This window comes from Pongo pygmaeus, chromosome 9 (assembly GCF_028885625.2).
Source record: "Pongo pygmaeus isolate AG05252 chromosome 9, NHGRI_mPonPyg2-v2.0_pri, whole genome shotgun sequence".
In the NCBI taxonomy this organism is placed as follows: Eukaryota; Metazoa; Chordata; class Mammalia; order Primates; family Hominidae; genus Pongo; species Pongo pygmaeus.
In genome coordinates this window covers 13,859,277-13,876,343 of record NC_072382.2, presented here as the reverse complement: position 1 = coordinate 13,876,343, position 17,067 = coordinate 13,859,277, and the positions used below count along the sequence as shown (strand labels likewise).

General features: G+C 51.3%; 1 protein-coding gene across 1 annotated transcript; it reads left to right on the top strand.

The window, feature by feature from the left end:
- Positions 1 to 215: 215 nt before the first annotated feature.
- Positions 216 to 10,222, top strand: LOC129007719 (pepsin A-5-like). The gene is made up of 9 exons (XM_054438925.2): positions 216 to 271; positions 760 to 922; positions 3,163 to 3,280; positions 4,147 to 4,265; positions 4,942 to 5,141; positions 7,205 to 7,321; positions 8,458 to 8,602; positions 8,700 to 8,798; positions 9,915 to 10,222. Exons 1-9 carry the CDS (start codon positions 216 to 218, stop codon positions 10,062 to 10,064), a joined length of 1,167 nt encoding a protein of 388 aa, XP_054294900.2. The 3' UTR covers positions 10,065 to 10,222.
- Positions 10,223 to 17,067: the final 6,845 nt, after the last annotated feature.

Below are 17,067 nucleotides of genomic sequence, written 5' to 3'. Positions count from 1 at the left end.
ACAATGGAAAGTGCCTCAGCTGGAAAGGTCTCAGAATGTGGCTCAGGGCAGAGACAATCTTATCAGGAGCTTTTCTGTTTGGGATCAAGGGAACCGGTGACTTTCCGAGGCCGATAAGGTGGGACCCAAGCTGTATATAAGGGGCAGCTCATGCTGCTGCTCTGCACCTTCCTCCCGTCTTGCCTTCTCCCTCGAGTTGGGATCCGGAAACAACCATGAAGTGGCTGCTGCTGCTGGGTCTGGTGGCGCTCTCTGAGTGCATCATGTACAAGTGAGTCCGGGTGGCGTGGGAGTGAAGATGCTGCCTCTCACATCACCTTTCTTTCCTCCCGTGTCTTCCTTCTTCCCTTTTTTCTCTCTCTCTCTCTTTGGCTGTCTCCATCCCCGTTTTCTGCCTCTCTCTCTGCCCTTTTGGGAGGCAGCCCTGCAGACATGGTTAAAACTCGGGCCCAGCCTGAATCTGGTTCCCAGCTCCAGCCCTAGTCAGCTTAACTTCTTTGCATTATTGTGCAGAAGTGGGAGCTTCTCCCTTCCTTCCATCTTCGTCTCTTAGATCAGCTGGTTAAGAGTCCAGCCTGGGTTTGGTTCCCAGCTCCACCACTAGTCAGCTTAACTTCTTTGCATTATTGGGCAGAAGTGTGGGCGTCTCCCTTCCTTCCTTCTTCCTCTCTTAGACCAGCTTCCCTTCCCTTCTGGGGCTGCCACAGCACCCGCTGTGCAGAATCCTTGCCTAATTCCTCTTCCTTCTCCAAACCACAGGGTACCCCTCATCAGAAAGAAGTCCTTGAGGCGCACCCTGTCCGAGCGTGGCCTGCTGAAGGACTTCCTGAAGAAGCACAACCTCAACCCAGCCAGCAAGTACTTCCCCCAGGGGAAGGCTCCCACCCTGTTACACGAACAGCCCCTGGAGAACTACCTGGATGTGAGTGTGTGGGCAAGTGGTGGGGCCAGCTCTGAGGACTTGGCCAGTAGGAAAGAGGGTGTCCCAGGGGTCTTGGAGGACGGGCCGGGGCCCTGAGGCTCCAGGCAGTGACCCAGGTTCTGCCCCCTAGATGTCAGGGGCCCAGGGCAGGCAGGAAAGCTCACAGTCAAAGCTGTTGTTCTTTTGTTCATTCATTCATTCGTTCACTCCTTCATGCAATGTTAATTTCTTCTGAGCACCTCCTTATATGTCAGGGCCTGTGCTGGGCTCAGGGAGAAACAGCGGTGAGCAAAATCATAGCCTAGGAGGCAAACACAGTAATCAAGGAGTCTTACAAACCAGTGAAAAGAACAGGCAGCAGGAGGACTACAGAGTGAAGGTGTCACACTGCAAGAGTCTGCCACTTGGGCAGGGAGCCTCCCTGGAGCCATGCAGGAAGAGCGGGAGTTTCCAAGAGAACAAGACAGAACTCCGCAGAGCCTGATCCCTTGTGCCAAACCCTGTAGCAGGCAGGAGCACAGTGCATTTGAAGCAGAGCTGAGAGGGAGGGAAGAAGGGTGCTCCAGACTGCAGTCCGAGGAGCCAAGGGGTGGACGCAAAGAGGCTCCATCCTAACTGCCTCTGATTTATCTTAAACAGATCAGATCTGAGTTTCAGAAAGATCACCCTGACTTTCTTATTTGAGACCTGATAGCAAACACCCTGCCCTCCCGCAGATATTGTATGTCCCCTCTGTGACTGGCACAGGGCACAAAGCAGTGATGCCCGTGGTTCAGAGACTGGCCTCTGCCATCCAGCAGACCTGGTGCAAATGTGGGTCCTAGTGCCTCTAAGCCACAGGACCTTGGACAAGTCATTTAAATACTCTGAGCCTGTTTCTTGGTCTGGAAAACAGAACCACTAATATCTAGCATCAGAGGTTGTTGCCAGGAATTAACACAATCATGTTTTCTGGAGTGCTTAGCATGGGGTCTGGCAGGCCCTTGGTAAGAGGCTTAGTTAGCGCATTTATTTGGTTCACAAATATTTAACAAACATTGGCACCTCTCTATGTGCCAGAGGCTATGCAAGTTGCCAAAATGATGGTGAATAACCAAAGTTACTGAAACTTATACTCTAAAGGGGATGACAAATAAACAAGCATGTAAGATAATTTCAGGTAATAATGAGGGCCATGACTAATTAATTAATTGGACTATGGGGAAAAAGAAGATAGAGGGGGGCAAATTTAGATAAAGTGGTCACGGAAGGCCTGTTGACAAAGGGGACATTTGACTAGAGATCTGAATGATTGATTTTGGAAAAAAGGATCAGCCAAGGAAAGATCTAGAATAAACATTTTCCTAGCGCAAGGAATAGCCAGTGCAAAGGCCCTAGGGCAGGAGTGACTGGTCATCGCCAAAGAACAGCAAGCAGACCAGTGTGGCGGGAACAGAGCCGGCAAGGGGGGAAAATGCTGCCACTGAGAAGAAAAATACTGGTCGATTGGTGGAGGCAGGTGGTTCACTTGAGGTCAGGAGTTCGAGACCAGACTGGCAACATGGTGAAACGCTGTCTCTACCAAAAATACAAAAATTAGCCGGGCGTGATGGCACACACCTGTAATCTCAGCTACTTGGGAGGCTGAGGCAAGAGAATCACTGGAACCCAGGATGCAGAGGCTGCAGTGAGCTGAGACTGCGCCACTGCACTCCAGCCTGGACGACAGAGCGAGACTTACCTCAAAAAAAAAAAGAATAAAAATACTGGCAAAGCCCTTTCTTGCAACCTGCTGTACACATCTAGATATAGAAATAAGGAAACTGCACACGTTTCCATCTTTAAGGGGCTTGCTTAGCTTCTGATAAACAATTTAAGGCACAAGCACTTAAGATGTCACTTGCCCGGTGCTAGAAGTTTCCACCCCCACCCTCTGAGAATATACGCTGTAAGGATGGGAAGACTGTGACAGACAAAACAACAGCTGAAGAGGGAACAGCAGATTGTTAGGTGCTTGTGGTGCTTAACAGAGAGCAGAGGGTAAATTGGGGGAGCAATCAGGGAAGACTTCAAGGAAGAAGGGACGCCACGGCTGGGCTTTGAAGGATGAAGGCAGTGTCTGGGAAGAGAAAGTCAAGAACCGTGAGGAACAAAGGAAAAGGTGGAGAGGCGGACTGAGGAGATGACCCAGAGACAGCCCCTAGGGAGGCCTCAAAACAGAGACCCCCGGTCCATGAACTGCCCTGTCCTCGCCTCTGCAGGTGGAGTACTTCGGCACTATCGGCATCGGAACTCCTGCCCAGGATTTCACCGTCGTCTTTGACACCGGCTCCTCCAACCTGTGGGTGCCCTCAGTCTACTGCTACAGTCTCGCCTGCAGTAAGTGCCCAGCCCGCCCTACCCCACTCTCTTGCTTCCCAGCACCAGCCAACCCTGGGGAACCCTGAACACCCGCGGGCTTCAGACAGCTCCCACCTCAAGCCTGCTGGAGCCACTCAACAGGCATTTATTGAGCACCTACTACCTGCCAAGCACTGGGCTCAGGGGGTAAAGGGATGAGTGATATGATCCCCGCGGTCAAAGACTACACAGTCCGAGGGCAGAGAGAAGCTCTCCTAAATAACCACAGCCTGGGAGAGGAAGTATGGGGGGCCCAAAGCAAGACAGGGCCAAAGGGCTGTAGAATAGCCCACCAGGAAAGAGTCCAGTGCGTGTGAGAAAATGGCTTCAAAGCCTGGCTAGAATATGCCGGAGGTCAGTGCTGACCTTGCTTAAAAAAAAAAAAAAAAATCATTGGTTTGCTAATGAAAGAGAGTTTGTCTTTGGAAGTCATGAACAATGTGTGTTGCAGGTTCCTTCCTCTTCTAGTGTTTTCACCTGAGTTTTAATGAAGATGAGGTGTCTGTGGCATCATCCACATCATAACGCGAGCACTGGCCGGGGGCTAGACGGTGAAAGTGCTCGTCACTGGGCAGCCACGGGCCTGCCCCGCTCAATGTTGGCCCAGGGGTTCCCCGGGAGGCCCTTGGGGTTGGCTGGGGACCTGCCATCAGTGAATGGTCCCAGTAGTTCAATGAGACAGGACAGGACCTGGGGTCTCTTGGGCTCCAAGAGTCTAGGGGGAAAGATCACTGCTCACCTCCAGAGCCCATCCCAGGGCCAGGACACCCCATCCCAGGAAGACATCCCAGCCCATGACCTTCACCCAGCTCTCAGAGAATAACAATCACCGCTTGTCCTTGCAGTGGATCACAACCTCTTCAACCCTCAGGATTCCTCCACCTACAAGTCCACCAGTGAGACAGTCTCCATCACCTATGGCACCGGCAGCATGACAGGCATCCTCGGATATGACACTGTCAAGGTGGGCACCTGCAGGCTGCCGCTGCATCTCCCCATCAGGCACCCCCAAAATAAGCTTATTCCAGCAAGACGGGTCTTGGTGATCACAAATGTAACCTGATTGGGGGTGCAGGGTGGGGGAGAAGCAGCAGAGATGTCACAGACATTGCTAGCTCGGGTGGCAGTCAGTAAAAGGGTGGGGTGCCGGGAGCCATAACCCAACCTCAGCTCCACCCAAGCGGAATGTTGTGGAGTGTGGGGAGAGTCAGTAAAGTCTCAATTCTCTACTGGCACCTCCTCTTCGTCCTTCTTGTCCCGACATGCAACATCCCAAACTCACAAAATTTCCACAAGCCCTCCCTGTTACTTGCGGGGCATGGCAGGGGTCAGACGCCTGGGGTCTGGGGTCTGCTTTGCATTTGTTCATCAGAAACACAAACACCCAGTGACCATCTGTTCTCCAGCAAAATCTCACCCTGAGTCATAGACTGTGGCCATCTGGAGAGCAACTGCCACGGTTACCTCCAGCAGAGGAATGAGCATTCCAGGAGACAGTCCCTCTCCCGTCCTTCCGGGCTGATACCCTGGAAGCCAAGTCCTGCATGAGATGAACCAGGGTGGCTCTGGGCCTCAGGCTGGCACCCAGAGCTCAGTGAACATGACCTGATGGTGAACATCATCTCGGTTTCCCCACCCAGGTTGGAGGCATCTCTGACACCAACCAGATCTTCGGCCTGAGCGAGAGCGAACCCGGCTCCTTCCTGTTTTTCGCTCCCTTCGACGGCATCCTGGGGCTGGCCTACCCCAGCATTTCCTCCTCCGGGGCCACACCTGTCTTTGACAACATCTGGAACCAGGGCCTGGTTTCTCAGGACCTCTTCTCTGTCTACCTGAGCGCGTAAGTTGAGTGGAGAGGGGCCTCCTCCCAGCTCCCCCTCCAGACGTCACAGTGTTCCGGCCCAGCAGGAGCTGTCCAAGGCTGGCTGCGATGGAGAGGGTCTTGGGAAGCAAGGGATTTGAAAGTCAATGTCTGAGGCTGGAGAAGTGTGTCTTTGGAGAGTAATAGTGCCAAGTCTGTCTCCGACGGGCCATGTGCACTCCATCTTATTTTACCAGCATCTTTGTCCCCTTGATGTGCACAACTCAAATGTCATCAGCCATTTGCCCCTCAGTGCCAGTTCCCTCATCCTTGGCCCCCAAAGATACCATTTAAAGTGAATACACTTAGCCAGGCATGGCGGCTCATGCCTGTAATCCCAGCACTTTGGGAGTCTGAGGCGGGAGGTTCAAGACCAGCCTGGCCAACATGGTGAAACCCCGTTTCTATAAAAAGTACAAAAATTAGCCAGGCAGGGTGGCAGGTGCCTGTACTTCCAGCTACTCCGGAGGCTGAGGCAGGGAGAATCACTTGAGCCTGGGAGGCGGAGGTTGCAGTGAACAAAGATTGCACCACTGCATCCTAGCCTGGGCAACAGAGTGAGACTCCATCTCAATAAATAAATAAATAAATAAACAAATAAAATAAAGTGAATACACTTAGACCAAAATTCCATAGCACAAAAATGAAAAGATTTGATCAAGACATATCATGAATGATGACATTTTTCAATCATGAAAGCAAGTTTCTTTTATGATTTAATAAAATCTACGTTCCATTTGTGACCATGGGCTAATTCTAGGAATGAACAAAGAATAAATGAACAAACAAACAAATGAACAAAGAATAAATCAAATGTCAGTTTGGGCTGAGTAGAGTGTTATGCAAGAATACCTGAGGGCATCCTCCAGTTTCTTAAGACATTCAGCTTTCCTCTAACACTCACGTACATCGTCCTCTCTTGAAAGGGTTCGCCGTCATTCATGTGTTTCCTCGGTTGGTAACCACGCGTCTAGCTCCTCACTATATTGCATTGCACTGGGAGATGTTCACAGCAAAGGTGGGGTGGGTACTGTGAGTGGAGTCAAGTTTTAGAAATGGCCAGTGCTCGGATGATTAATTTCTTTTTTGTGTGTGTGTGATGGAGTCTCACTCTGTCGCCCAGGCTGGAGTACAGTGGCGCTATCTCACCTCACTGCAAGCTCCGCCTCCCGGGTTCATGCCATTCTCCTGCCTCAACCTCCCAACTAGCTGGGACTATAGGCGTTCGCCACCATGCCCAGCTAATTTTTTGTATTTTTAGTAGAGACAGGGTTTCATGGTGTTAGCCAGGATGGTCTCGATCTCCTGAACTCGTGATCCACCCGCCTCGGCCCCCCAAAGTGCTGGGATGTTCGAGGTGGCTCTGAAACATCATCTGCCTTTATGAGCACTTAAATATTTCATGTGGGGCCATTGTATCTTCCCAGCCAGATCCGAGTTTCTCAATCTGGGCACTGTTAACATTTCAGACCAGCATAAGTCCTTGCCGCCGGGGACTGTCCCGTGCATAGTAGGATGTTTGGCAGCATCCCCAGCCTCCACCCATGAGATGCCGGCAGCATCCCCTACCCCCACCCAATCATGACAATCCAAAATGTCTCCAGACAGTCCCCTGGGGGCAAAACTGCTTCCACCTAAGAACCAGTGGCCTCCACCATCAAGTCCTTAAGAGCCGACACTGTCACGCACTCACTTCCCTGGGGTCCCCATGGCAACTAGAGTGGGTACCACGATGGAAACCATACACTCAACCTATAAGGCCTGTGTTCTTCCAAACGTAGTTCCACCACTCCCCTGCCGTGTGACCTTGGGCAGGTGGCCTCACCTCCCTCAGGCTCAGTGCCCTCATGGTAAGTGGAAATAACAATGACAGTGCCCACTGCATGGGCCCTGGCCTAAGAGGAAAACAAACCACATTGGTCACACCCCCAGGACAGCCCTGGAAAGTGCCCAATCAAGGGTAGCTCTCACGAGGCAACAGCAGATGGTCACACAAATGGACGAACAAAAAAATTCGTGTCTTCTCCCCTCACTTTCCATAGCGATGACAAGAGTGGCAGCGTGGTGATATTTGGTGGCATTGACTCTTCTTACTACACTGGAAGTCTGAACTGGGTGCCTGTTACTGTCGAGGGTTACTGGCAGATCACCGTGGACAGGTGAGACTGCCATGGACGGGCAGCATCCAGGCCTGGGCCCCAGATCCCATTTCCTTATGGATTCATAGCTAACAAGCTTTCCAGAATCCCCCCAGGAACAGCTGGCAAAGGGGAACACACTCCAGGGGGAAGGTGGAAGTTGGCCAACACCAAGACCCCTAGAAAGACACCTCCCTGCAGGAGGAGGAGGGAAAAGCTGTCTGGGAAGCCGAGACTCTGCAAGGGTGAGATAGCCACTGTCCTCCTAGTCACGGAGGCAGGATCATCCACCAGCATCCCTGGGGAGAGCTGGGGGACCCACCTGTCCACACGTCTCACAATTTAAGGGGCCTGTGAACCAGCACACACTCCTGCCACTCGAGGAAACATGTCACTTTCAGTCTAGAAGTGGGCCAAAATGGCTAAGAAATTGTCTGAAGTCACTTCGTTCCACCCTCCCCTCCAGGGCCTCCCCGGTCTCCCTTGCAGCTTCATTTCTGCGCTGTTCTTCCCCCAGCTGGCCTGCTAGGGTGCCCAGTTTTGTGGGTTTTCCCAAGAATGAACAATTTCCCAGGACAGAGACTTTCAGTACTAAAACTGGGACCAGCCCAGGCAAACCAGGACACATGGATCACCTCATGTCTGTCCAGCCATGCTAGAATTTCACCAGTTCCTCCAACACCTGCCCCAGCCCTCTGGTCTCTGTCCCTCCCCGCATACCGTCCCCTGATGATATCCTCCTTCTCTGTTCACCTGCCTGGCATCCCTGGGTGTCTGCTCACCTGGCTTCTCCCCTTCACCTTCTCTCACCCTGGACCCTGTTTTTGTTCCCTGCCGCATGCCTGGCTGATCATCTTGCCTTCTGCCAACATAGAACTTATCTTGCCAGCTAGGCCGGGAGCTCCCTGCAGCCTAGAACTGTGAGGCTGTCTTGTTTAGCCTGGCGTTTCCTATGCCTGGCAGAGAGTAGGCACTCGCGAAATATTTGTAGGGTAAATGAATGTGGGATGAATGAGTGCGTGAAGGAGAGGAACAGAAATTTCACGTATTGGCCAATGGATGGGTGGGGAAGAAATGTCTGGGTTCACCTCCTGGTTCCTCCTTGGAGAGAAGTACCCCTGAGGGCTCAGGGACCTTAACTTGCTTCTTGCCCTCAGCATCACCATGAACGGAAAGACCATCGCCTGTGCTGAGGGCTGCCAGGCCATTGTTGACACTGGCACCTCTCTGCTGACCGGCCCAACCAGCCCCATTGCCAACATCCAGAGCGACATCGGAGCCAGCGAGAACTCAAACGGCGATGTGAGTCCAGCCCTGACTGCTCTGTTCTACACTCAAGTAGTGGGTGTGCCAGGCAGAAGGGACGAAAACCCTTCTAACTTTTCCACCCTCTTTCCAGATGGTGGTCAGCTGCTCAGCCATCAGCAGCCTGCCCGACATCGTCTTCACCATCAATGGAGTCCAGTACCCCCTGCCACCCAGTGCCTACATCCTGAAGGTGAGGGGCTCTGGACCAACCACTAGAGGGGTTCACACAGAATGTGGCCACACAGTCCCCCTCTGCAGAGGGAAAGTGCACTTCCACGAGCTGAAGCCAACAGGCAGAGGCAGACGAACATCTGCCCTAGACAGCCTCCAGAGAAAAAGAATATATTAAAAACAAATGCAGGAATAAGAACTCGGATACAGCCCCCTAAGGGAACAAGTGAAGCAAAGGTTAATGGAGTGAAAAGAAGATTCTATTTGGACCCCTGGGTCCAAGTCCTGGCTCTGAATTACTAGCCCATTGATTCTGAGCAAGCTACAACTCATCTCACCCTTAGTTTTCTCATCCAAAAAGTAGAGATGGCAGCTTTCCCCACCTTCAGAGTGCGGTTAGGTTAACCAAGTGAGACTGATCACATCAGACCTACCAAGGGTTGGGCAAATGGAAATCCTAATTTCCATAGGCTGGGGCTTCCGACACTTCTACCACCTCTACCAAGTAGCAAATCTTTAGCTATACGAGCCACAAGAAACCTCCTTCCCTTCTGTTATTATAACGTCAGGTGGAAAACTAATTTTGCCAGTGGACTCATGCTACTCAACAGGAAGCATTGATGCCTGGGCTCCCCCACCGATTCTGATTACATTAGGAGAGGGAAAGGCCTGAGCAATGGGATGGGGCTGCGGGGGTTCAAAGCTCCCCAGGTGATGTGCAGACAAGGTCGAAGCACAGTGACTTACTGAGGCAAGAGGGCTAAGAGTTCATCCGCTTTGCCCCTGACCGGATCAGAATAATAATGAGAAAAGGCTGTGGCAGCAGGGTTTTCAAACTCCTTCCTAGCAGCTGAATTCTCCCTAAGCCCCTTAGCACCGATGCTGATGTCAGGGTTCCTGTGCCTGCCAGAAACACCAGATAATGGCCAGTAATGCATAGAAACCAGTCGTTCAGTGGACAGCTTCTACAGGCTGACTCCAGGCCAAGAACAGCTGAGTTCCTGGACACTGAGCCAGGAAGCTCCTCCTTGCACGTGCCTTGCAGCTGGACCAGGGCGCCCTGGATGTTTATCACCCAGCGCCTATCACTACTGAATCGGTGTCCCAGCTCCACTTTTATTCTCCTTTTCTCCAGAGCGAGGGGAGCTGCATCAGTGGCTTCCAGGGCATGAACGTCCCCACCGAATCTGGAGAGCTTTGGATCCTGGGTGATGTCTTCATCCGCCAGTACTTTACTGTCTTCGACAGGGCAAACAACCAGGTCGGCCTGGCTCCCGTGGCTTAAGCCTAAGTCTTTCCAGCCACCTCCCGGGAAGATCTGGCCTCCGTCCTGTGCCCACTTTAGATGTATCTAATTCTCCTGACTGTTCTTCCCAGGGGAGTGTGGAGGTCTTGGCCCTGTTCCCTGTCCTACCAATAACGTAGAATAAAAACAACCTACCGAAGCAGGTTTTGTGGAGCTGCTTCTCTTTGCTTGTCTTTTTCCTTCACATCACTGGGGATACAACGCCAGGGCAGGGATGAAAATGACCACATCCACTTGGATGGCACCCAACATAGTGACCCCAGCAGCGGACACTTCATGATGGAACCAGGAAGACAGAGGGGCTTCAGGGGGTTGTGCTGGAAGCATCATAAAAAGACCTGGGGGCCAAAAATGCTGGGCTCATTGTCTTCTCATAGAAAGGACACTGAGAGCTGAGATCATACCATTGTACTCCAGCCTGGGCGACACAGAGCGACTACAGCTCAAAAAAAAAATAGGGCACTGAAGCTCTTAGTTGAGGGAGTCAACTTCTTACTTCTCCCAAAGCCAATAAGAGATCATGAGAAGGCTGGACACAGTGGCTCACATCTGTAATCTCAGCACTTTGGGAGGCTGAGGTGGACAGGTCACCTGAGGTCAGGAGTTTGAGACCAGCCTGGCCAAAACAGTGAAACCTGTCTCCACTAAAAATGCAAAAATTAGCTGGGCATGGTGGTGCGCACCTGTAATCCCAGCTACTTGGGAGGCTGAGGCAGGAGAATCGCTTGAATCTGGAAGGCGGAGGTTGCAGTGAGCTGAGATCGCACCATTGCACCCCAGCCTGGGCGACAGAGCGAGACTCCATCTCAAAAAAAAAAGAGATCATGAGGAAAGGAAAGCAATCAGGAGAGTCAGGAAAGGCAGACACTAATGGTGATGTCCCTAAGTAGATAGGACAGGGCAATGTTGTCTGAAAGACATGGACAGGAGAAGTGGAAGAAGCTGACACCCCACAGACTTCCAGGATGCCCTTGTAATTCGCTGGCTACCAAGACTAACAGTTAATCTCCCCCAAGTCCCAGGCATAAGACACTGAATCCATCTGTTTCCCCATCTGTAACCAAAGAGAATGGCCTTCCACTTCCCTGAGCAGAAGTTGTGAGACAGAGAATTAAGCATGTTCATTAGCATATATGCCCTAGAAAGGCAAAGAGGAAATGGAGCAGTTTCTCAGACTGGGCTTGGTAGCAAAATGTTCAATGGAAAACACAGTTTCAAAATAAGTATAGAACATGCTACATTCTAGGCCCTTCCCCAGGGTTCACCAGCTACAGTTCCCAATCAAAGGCTCTGACAAGTCCTGCTGCAAAGTCACCTGTTTCATTTTAACTCAGCTGAGCTTCATCTCAGACTCTCTCTTGCTAGTAAGTCTATTACAGCCCTGGGCTCCTCGGCATGCGTGCTGGGAAAATTCCCATAGCTCCTGCTTCTGGTGACAGCCAACGCAGGCTGTCTGCTGAAAACACAAGCCCAGAGGCTGGAGCTGGGCTCTAGGAAGGGCGGGGGTGAGCTCCAACACCCAGTCTCCCCAGGGTCACTCTCACCCTCCCAAGCCCATTTTCCATAGCTGAATAAACTTTACGAAACATAAATTTCATCTCATCCCTTCCTTGCTTTAAACTCTTAATGCCTTCTTGCCATTGCCATTGGAATAAAACAGCAAATCTTTGGCACAGTTCCAGGTCCTGTGTGCTCTTTGCCCTCCAAACCTTCCCTGCTTCACTCTGATCCCGTTACCCAGAGCTCCATCCACCCTGGCCTCACACGGCCACCATAGCCCAAGTGTTTTCCCACCTCCAGACTTTGCACATGCTGTTCCCTTTGCCTGGGTTGCTTTTCCCTCTCTCTTGACTTGCTAACACCTAGCATCTGCAGACATGGCTTAAATGTCACTTCTCAGTCGGGCGTGGTGGCTCACGCCTGCAATCCCAGCACTTTGGGAGGCCAAGGCAGGCAGATCAGCTGAGGTTAGGAGTTTGAGACCAGCCAGGCCAACATGGTGAAACCCCATCTCTACTAAAAATACAAAATTAGCCGGGTGTGGTGACACATGTCTGTAATCCCAGCTACTTGGGAGGCTGAGGCAGGAGAATTGCTTGAACCTGGGAGGCGGAGGTTGCAGTGAGCCAAGATCACACCACTGCCCTCCAGCCTGGGCAACAAGAGTGAAACTCCGTCTGAAAAAAAAAAAGCATATGGCTCAGTAACTTCCCTTCTGGAAATCTACCTTAAAGATACACTAGCAGATGTGCAAAGTGATGTAAGGACATGATTTTTTGTAGCATCATATGGAAAAGCAAGATTTGAAATGACCCGAAAGTCCATCCACAGGAGTTGGTTCAACAACTTATGGTGCATCCATACAATATACAGCTGTAAAAGGAAAAAGCAAATGTGCTCACTAGGTGCTAAGACAGAAAGATCTTTTTATTTTTTTAAGACGGAGTCTTGCTCTGTCTCCCAGGCTGGAGTGCAGTGGCATGATCTCAGCTCACTGCAATTTCGGCCTCCCGGGTTCAAGCAATTCTCCAGCCTCAGCCTCCCAAATAGCTGGGATTACAGGCACCTGCCACCACACCAGCTAATTTTTGTATTTTTAGTAGAGACGGGATTTCACCATGTTGGCCAGGCTGGTCTGGAGCTCCTGACCTCATGATCCACCCACCTCGGCCTCCCAAAGTGCTGAGATTACAGATGTGAGCCACCGCTCCCGGCCTCGGAAAGATCTTAAAAAGAGGGTAAGTTAAAAAAAAAAGTGAATTACAGCGATTTTGAGCCTCTGTAAGTTTGTCCTACTTAGAAACCTACTGTGACTTGCCTTCAGGCCATGCATCTAATAACCTTTAAAATCAGGTCTCTTGAAACAGGTCTGATCATTCTGCCCTTTGGGAAGCTGCCAGGTGCAAGGGAAACTGAGGCCACAGAATAAGCTTCCAACACACCCCCATTCTGTTCTGTTTCTCAGAACCCTAAAAGTGGAATCCTAGCTCAGGAAAAATGCAAGGTGTCTCCATCCAAGAACAGACACTCCCTTGCTTGTTGGAGCCCAGGCTCCCAAGAATTCAGAGCAGCTTATCCCATTAAAAGCACTGCATGCCCCGCTGGGGGCTTCAGGTGGATTCCTGCCTCCTGGTGCACTGCGGTTTATCTTGGACAGAACATGTACTTACATGGCCCAGTGAGAGCCTTGACCCAGCCTTCCACCAATGGCTCCTGCACCTCTGCCCCAAGAGCCTTCTGGTGCCTGGGGAGAAGCACAAAGGCAGGCGCAGTACTATGGCAAGGCCAGCAGGGTGTGCTAGAGAGCCAAGAGCCCAGGACAAGGCTCGACCAGTGAGGGACGAAAGTTGAGGGACAACTACTGGTGCATCTTCACACCCTTGGGGGACAATCCTCAGGCAAGGCATGGGCTCCACAGTCTCCCAGAGGGTCCCTAGGACAAAGTGCCAATTGCCCATAGCTGCAACCGGCTCATCAATGCCCCTTGATTGGTCTTTTTCTCTTGGCTCTCACCCGAATACTATCTCTGGGTCTGCTTTAGGGGGAACCCAAACTAAAATAGTGTTCACAGGGCCCCTCCTAAACTGTGGGCCATCAGCTGTCTCTCCAAACGCCAGCAGGAGAACCTTATCAGGTGAAATGTGAAGTGAAGGAAAAACACCTGGACTGGGAGTCAGACGAATGATGCTCTCTTCCCATTCAGCCATCATAATCCGTGCAGCCTTAGAACACTCTCCTAACTTCTCTGAGCCTCTGCTTCTCAGCTATAATATTGGGTGGGGAACAGTCCAGTTAAGCATATTTTTATACTTGGAAAAACTTGGGAAAAGTGTTTACAGCTGTCCCCCTGCCCCACCCCCGACCAACCTTTTTTTTTTTGAGATGGAGTCTCCCTCTGTCACCCAGGCTCTGGAGTGCAGTGGTGCGATCTCAGTTCACTGCAACCTCTGCCTCCCGGGTTCAAGCGATTCTCCTGCCTCAACCTCCCGCGTAGCTGGGACTATAGGCGCATACCATCACCTCTGGTTAATTTTTGTATTTTTAGTAAAGATGGAGTTTCACCATATTGGTCATGCTGGTCTTGAACTCCTGACCTCATGATCCGCCCGCCTCAGCTTTCCAAAATGCTGGGATTACAGGCATGAGCCACCACACCCGGATTCCTTTATTTTTTAACATTCAAAATGAACATCATTGACATGAATCCTATTTGCAGAGGCAGGTGGGGGGGACTAGTATTAAATTGCATGCTAACTTATTGCATAAAGGAATAGCAATGAGGAAATTGGCACTAATTTTTAGCCACTACCATTTTGACAGATGGACTTGTTTGAAAAGTTGCAGCATGGGGGCAATGAGCATTCTTTGCTTTCATCCTGATATCAGACCCCACGTGGCATCACCAAGCCGGGGGGGCTGTAGCAAGCGTAGTGGCCACAGGGCCACAAGTGCAAACCACTGAGACTTATGGAGGCATTATCACACGTCATTGTCACAATTCCATAAAGTAGGCCTGTTATTATCCCCATTGTCCAAATAAGGGAGCAGAGGCCTGGCGCGGTGGTTCATGCTTGTAATCCCAGCACTTTGGAAGGCCGAGGCAGGCGGATCACCTGAGGTCAGTTTGAGACCAGCCTGGCCAACGTGGCGAAACCCCATCTCTACAAAAAATACAAAAACTAGCTGGGCATGGTGGTGCATGCCTGTAACCCCAGCTGCTCGGGAGGCTGAGGCAGGAGAATCACTTGAACCTGGGAGGCAGAGGTTGCAGTGAGCCGAGATCATGTCACTGCACTCCAGCCTGGGTGACAAAGCAAGACTCTGTCTCAAAAAATAATAATAATAAGGGAGCAGAGACCTAATATCCCACATCTAGTCCAGCTGAGCAAGGCTCAAACTTGAGTTTCATGGGCTCCAGACCCCACTTATGACCGTGACCCTTTGTATCTTACTGGACAAAACGGCCTCTAAGTCCTTTGCCTCTCTAAACTGTTTGGTTTCCATGCTCCTATCTCCCACATTCATTATTCCTGCCACCATGCGCAGGTTAGAGGCCAGGACTACACTGTCGTCTGGACTGGATACTAGGTTGCCTTTGCAGCCAGGAAACACTTCAGCAGACCCTTCGCCCTGGGACACAGAGTGTCCCTTCTCTGGGCTCAGAGAAGGCTCAGAAGAGGGCGGCCTCGGCAAAGCGATGGGCCATGCCCTGGGGGTGCTTTCACTCCGCAGCCTCCATGCGTTTCAGTAGTAGCAAGTGTGGGGCTGCAGGCCTGTAATCCCAGTACTCAGGGAGGCTGAAGTGGGAGGATCGCTTGAGCCTAGGAGTTCAAGACCAGTTTAGGCAACACAGCAAGACCCCGTTTCTACAAAAATTTTTTTAAAATTAGACAGGCGTGGTGGCGTATGCGTCTAATCCCACCCACCCGGGAAGCTGGGGTGGGAGGAAGGCTTGAGCCCAGCCCATGAGGTTGAGGCTGCAGTGAGCTGTGATCATGCCACTACACTCCAGCCTGGGTGGCAGGGCAACATCCTGTCTCACAAAAAAAAAAAAAAAAAAGGTAGCAAGTGCTGACTTGGTGACAGGGCAGCTTCTGCTTTCCAGCCCCACATCACTTTCCTTATCACAAATCCGCATCCCCCCATTCCGTCCTCTTTCCGTCTCTCATGCACACTGTGCTGCACTGCCCAGATCCCCCCACTAGGACTGAAGGATCAGTCTCCCAGCTGCTGGGAAGGTGGTTGACAGCAGCTCTCTGGTCAATATGAGGCAGAAAGCCCTGCCCCGTGGCCCCAGCTCAGGACAGCTCTGAAGGGCCAGCCTAGCCCCAGAACTCCCAGAGGGGGCCAGCTGAGGCTTCGAGAAGGCCCAGCAGCCCCACTCTCTCTCCCTGCTCCTTCCCCCCCGCCCACAGGTGTTCATGCTGAAAACACGTCTTAAGAAACTGCTGGCCCAGCCCGGCGCAGTGGCTCATGCCTGTCATCCCAGCACTCTGGGAGCCCAAGGTGGGCAGATCACCTGAGGTCAGGAGTTCGAGACCAGCCTAGCCAACATGGTGAAACCCCAACTCTACTAAAAATACAAAAAATTAGCCAGGTGTGGTGGCAGGCGCCTGTAATCCCAGCTACTCAGGAGGCTGAGGCAGGAGAACCGCTTGAACCCAGGAAGCAGAGGTTGCAATAAGCCGACACCTCGCCATTGCACTCTAGCCTGGGCAACAAGAGCGAAACTCCGTCTCAAAAAAGAAACTGCTGGTCTGTCATTTCGTCTCAGAGGTTCCTTCCCAGAAGCAAGTCCTCTCCATCATCTTTTCCCTTCTCACTGTGGAAGCCCCCCAATGTCTGTATGGTATTCCATGGTGTACATACTATGCAGCCATAAAAAAGAATGAGATAATGTCCGTTGCAGGAACATGAATGGAGCTGGAGGCCATTATCCTTAGCAAAGCTACACAGGAAGAGAAAACCAAATACCGCATGTTCTCATTTATAAGTGGGAGCTAAATGATGAGAACACATGGACACATAGGGGTGAAAAGCACACACTGGGGTCTATGGAAGGGTGGAGGGAGGGTAGAGGGAGGGACTTAGGAAAAATAACCAACGGGTACTAAGCTTAATCCCTGGGTGATGAAATAATATAATCTGTATGACAAACCCCTGTGACACGAGTTTAACTACATAATAAACCTGCACATGTACCCCTGAACTTAAAATAAAAGCAAAAAAAAAAAAAAAAAAAGAAAAAAGAAAACAGAAAAGAAAATCATGATCTTGTGAAAAAAATAAAAAGAATAAAAAGAAGTCTCCCAATATAAAAGGCCGCCAAGTGCTTACAGGAGACCCTTCCCCAGCCCAGTCACAATTTGGTGTCAGCTTTTCTCCCCAGCAGTGGGGTAAAGGTGGACGCTCGCTTACCACCTGTGGGCTTGGTCACGTTTCCCACCTTCCCACAGGTAAGTGGTGAATGAGCAGCGCAGCG

Coding starts and splice junctions, on each gene's coding strand:
- LOC129007719 (XM_054438925.2), top strand. CDS start 216: ATGAAGTGGCTGCTGCTGCTGGGTCTGGTGGCGCTCTCTGAGTGCATC. Junction 923..3,162: donor CCCTGGAGAACTACCTGGAT/GTGAGTGTGTGG, acceptor TCGCCTCTGCAG/GTGGAGTACTTCGGCACTAT. Junction 7,322..8,457: donor TGGCAGATCACCGTGGACAG/GTGAGACTGCCA, acceptor TCTTGCCCTCAG/CATCACCATGAACGGAAAGA.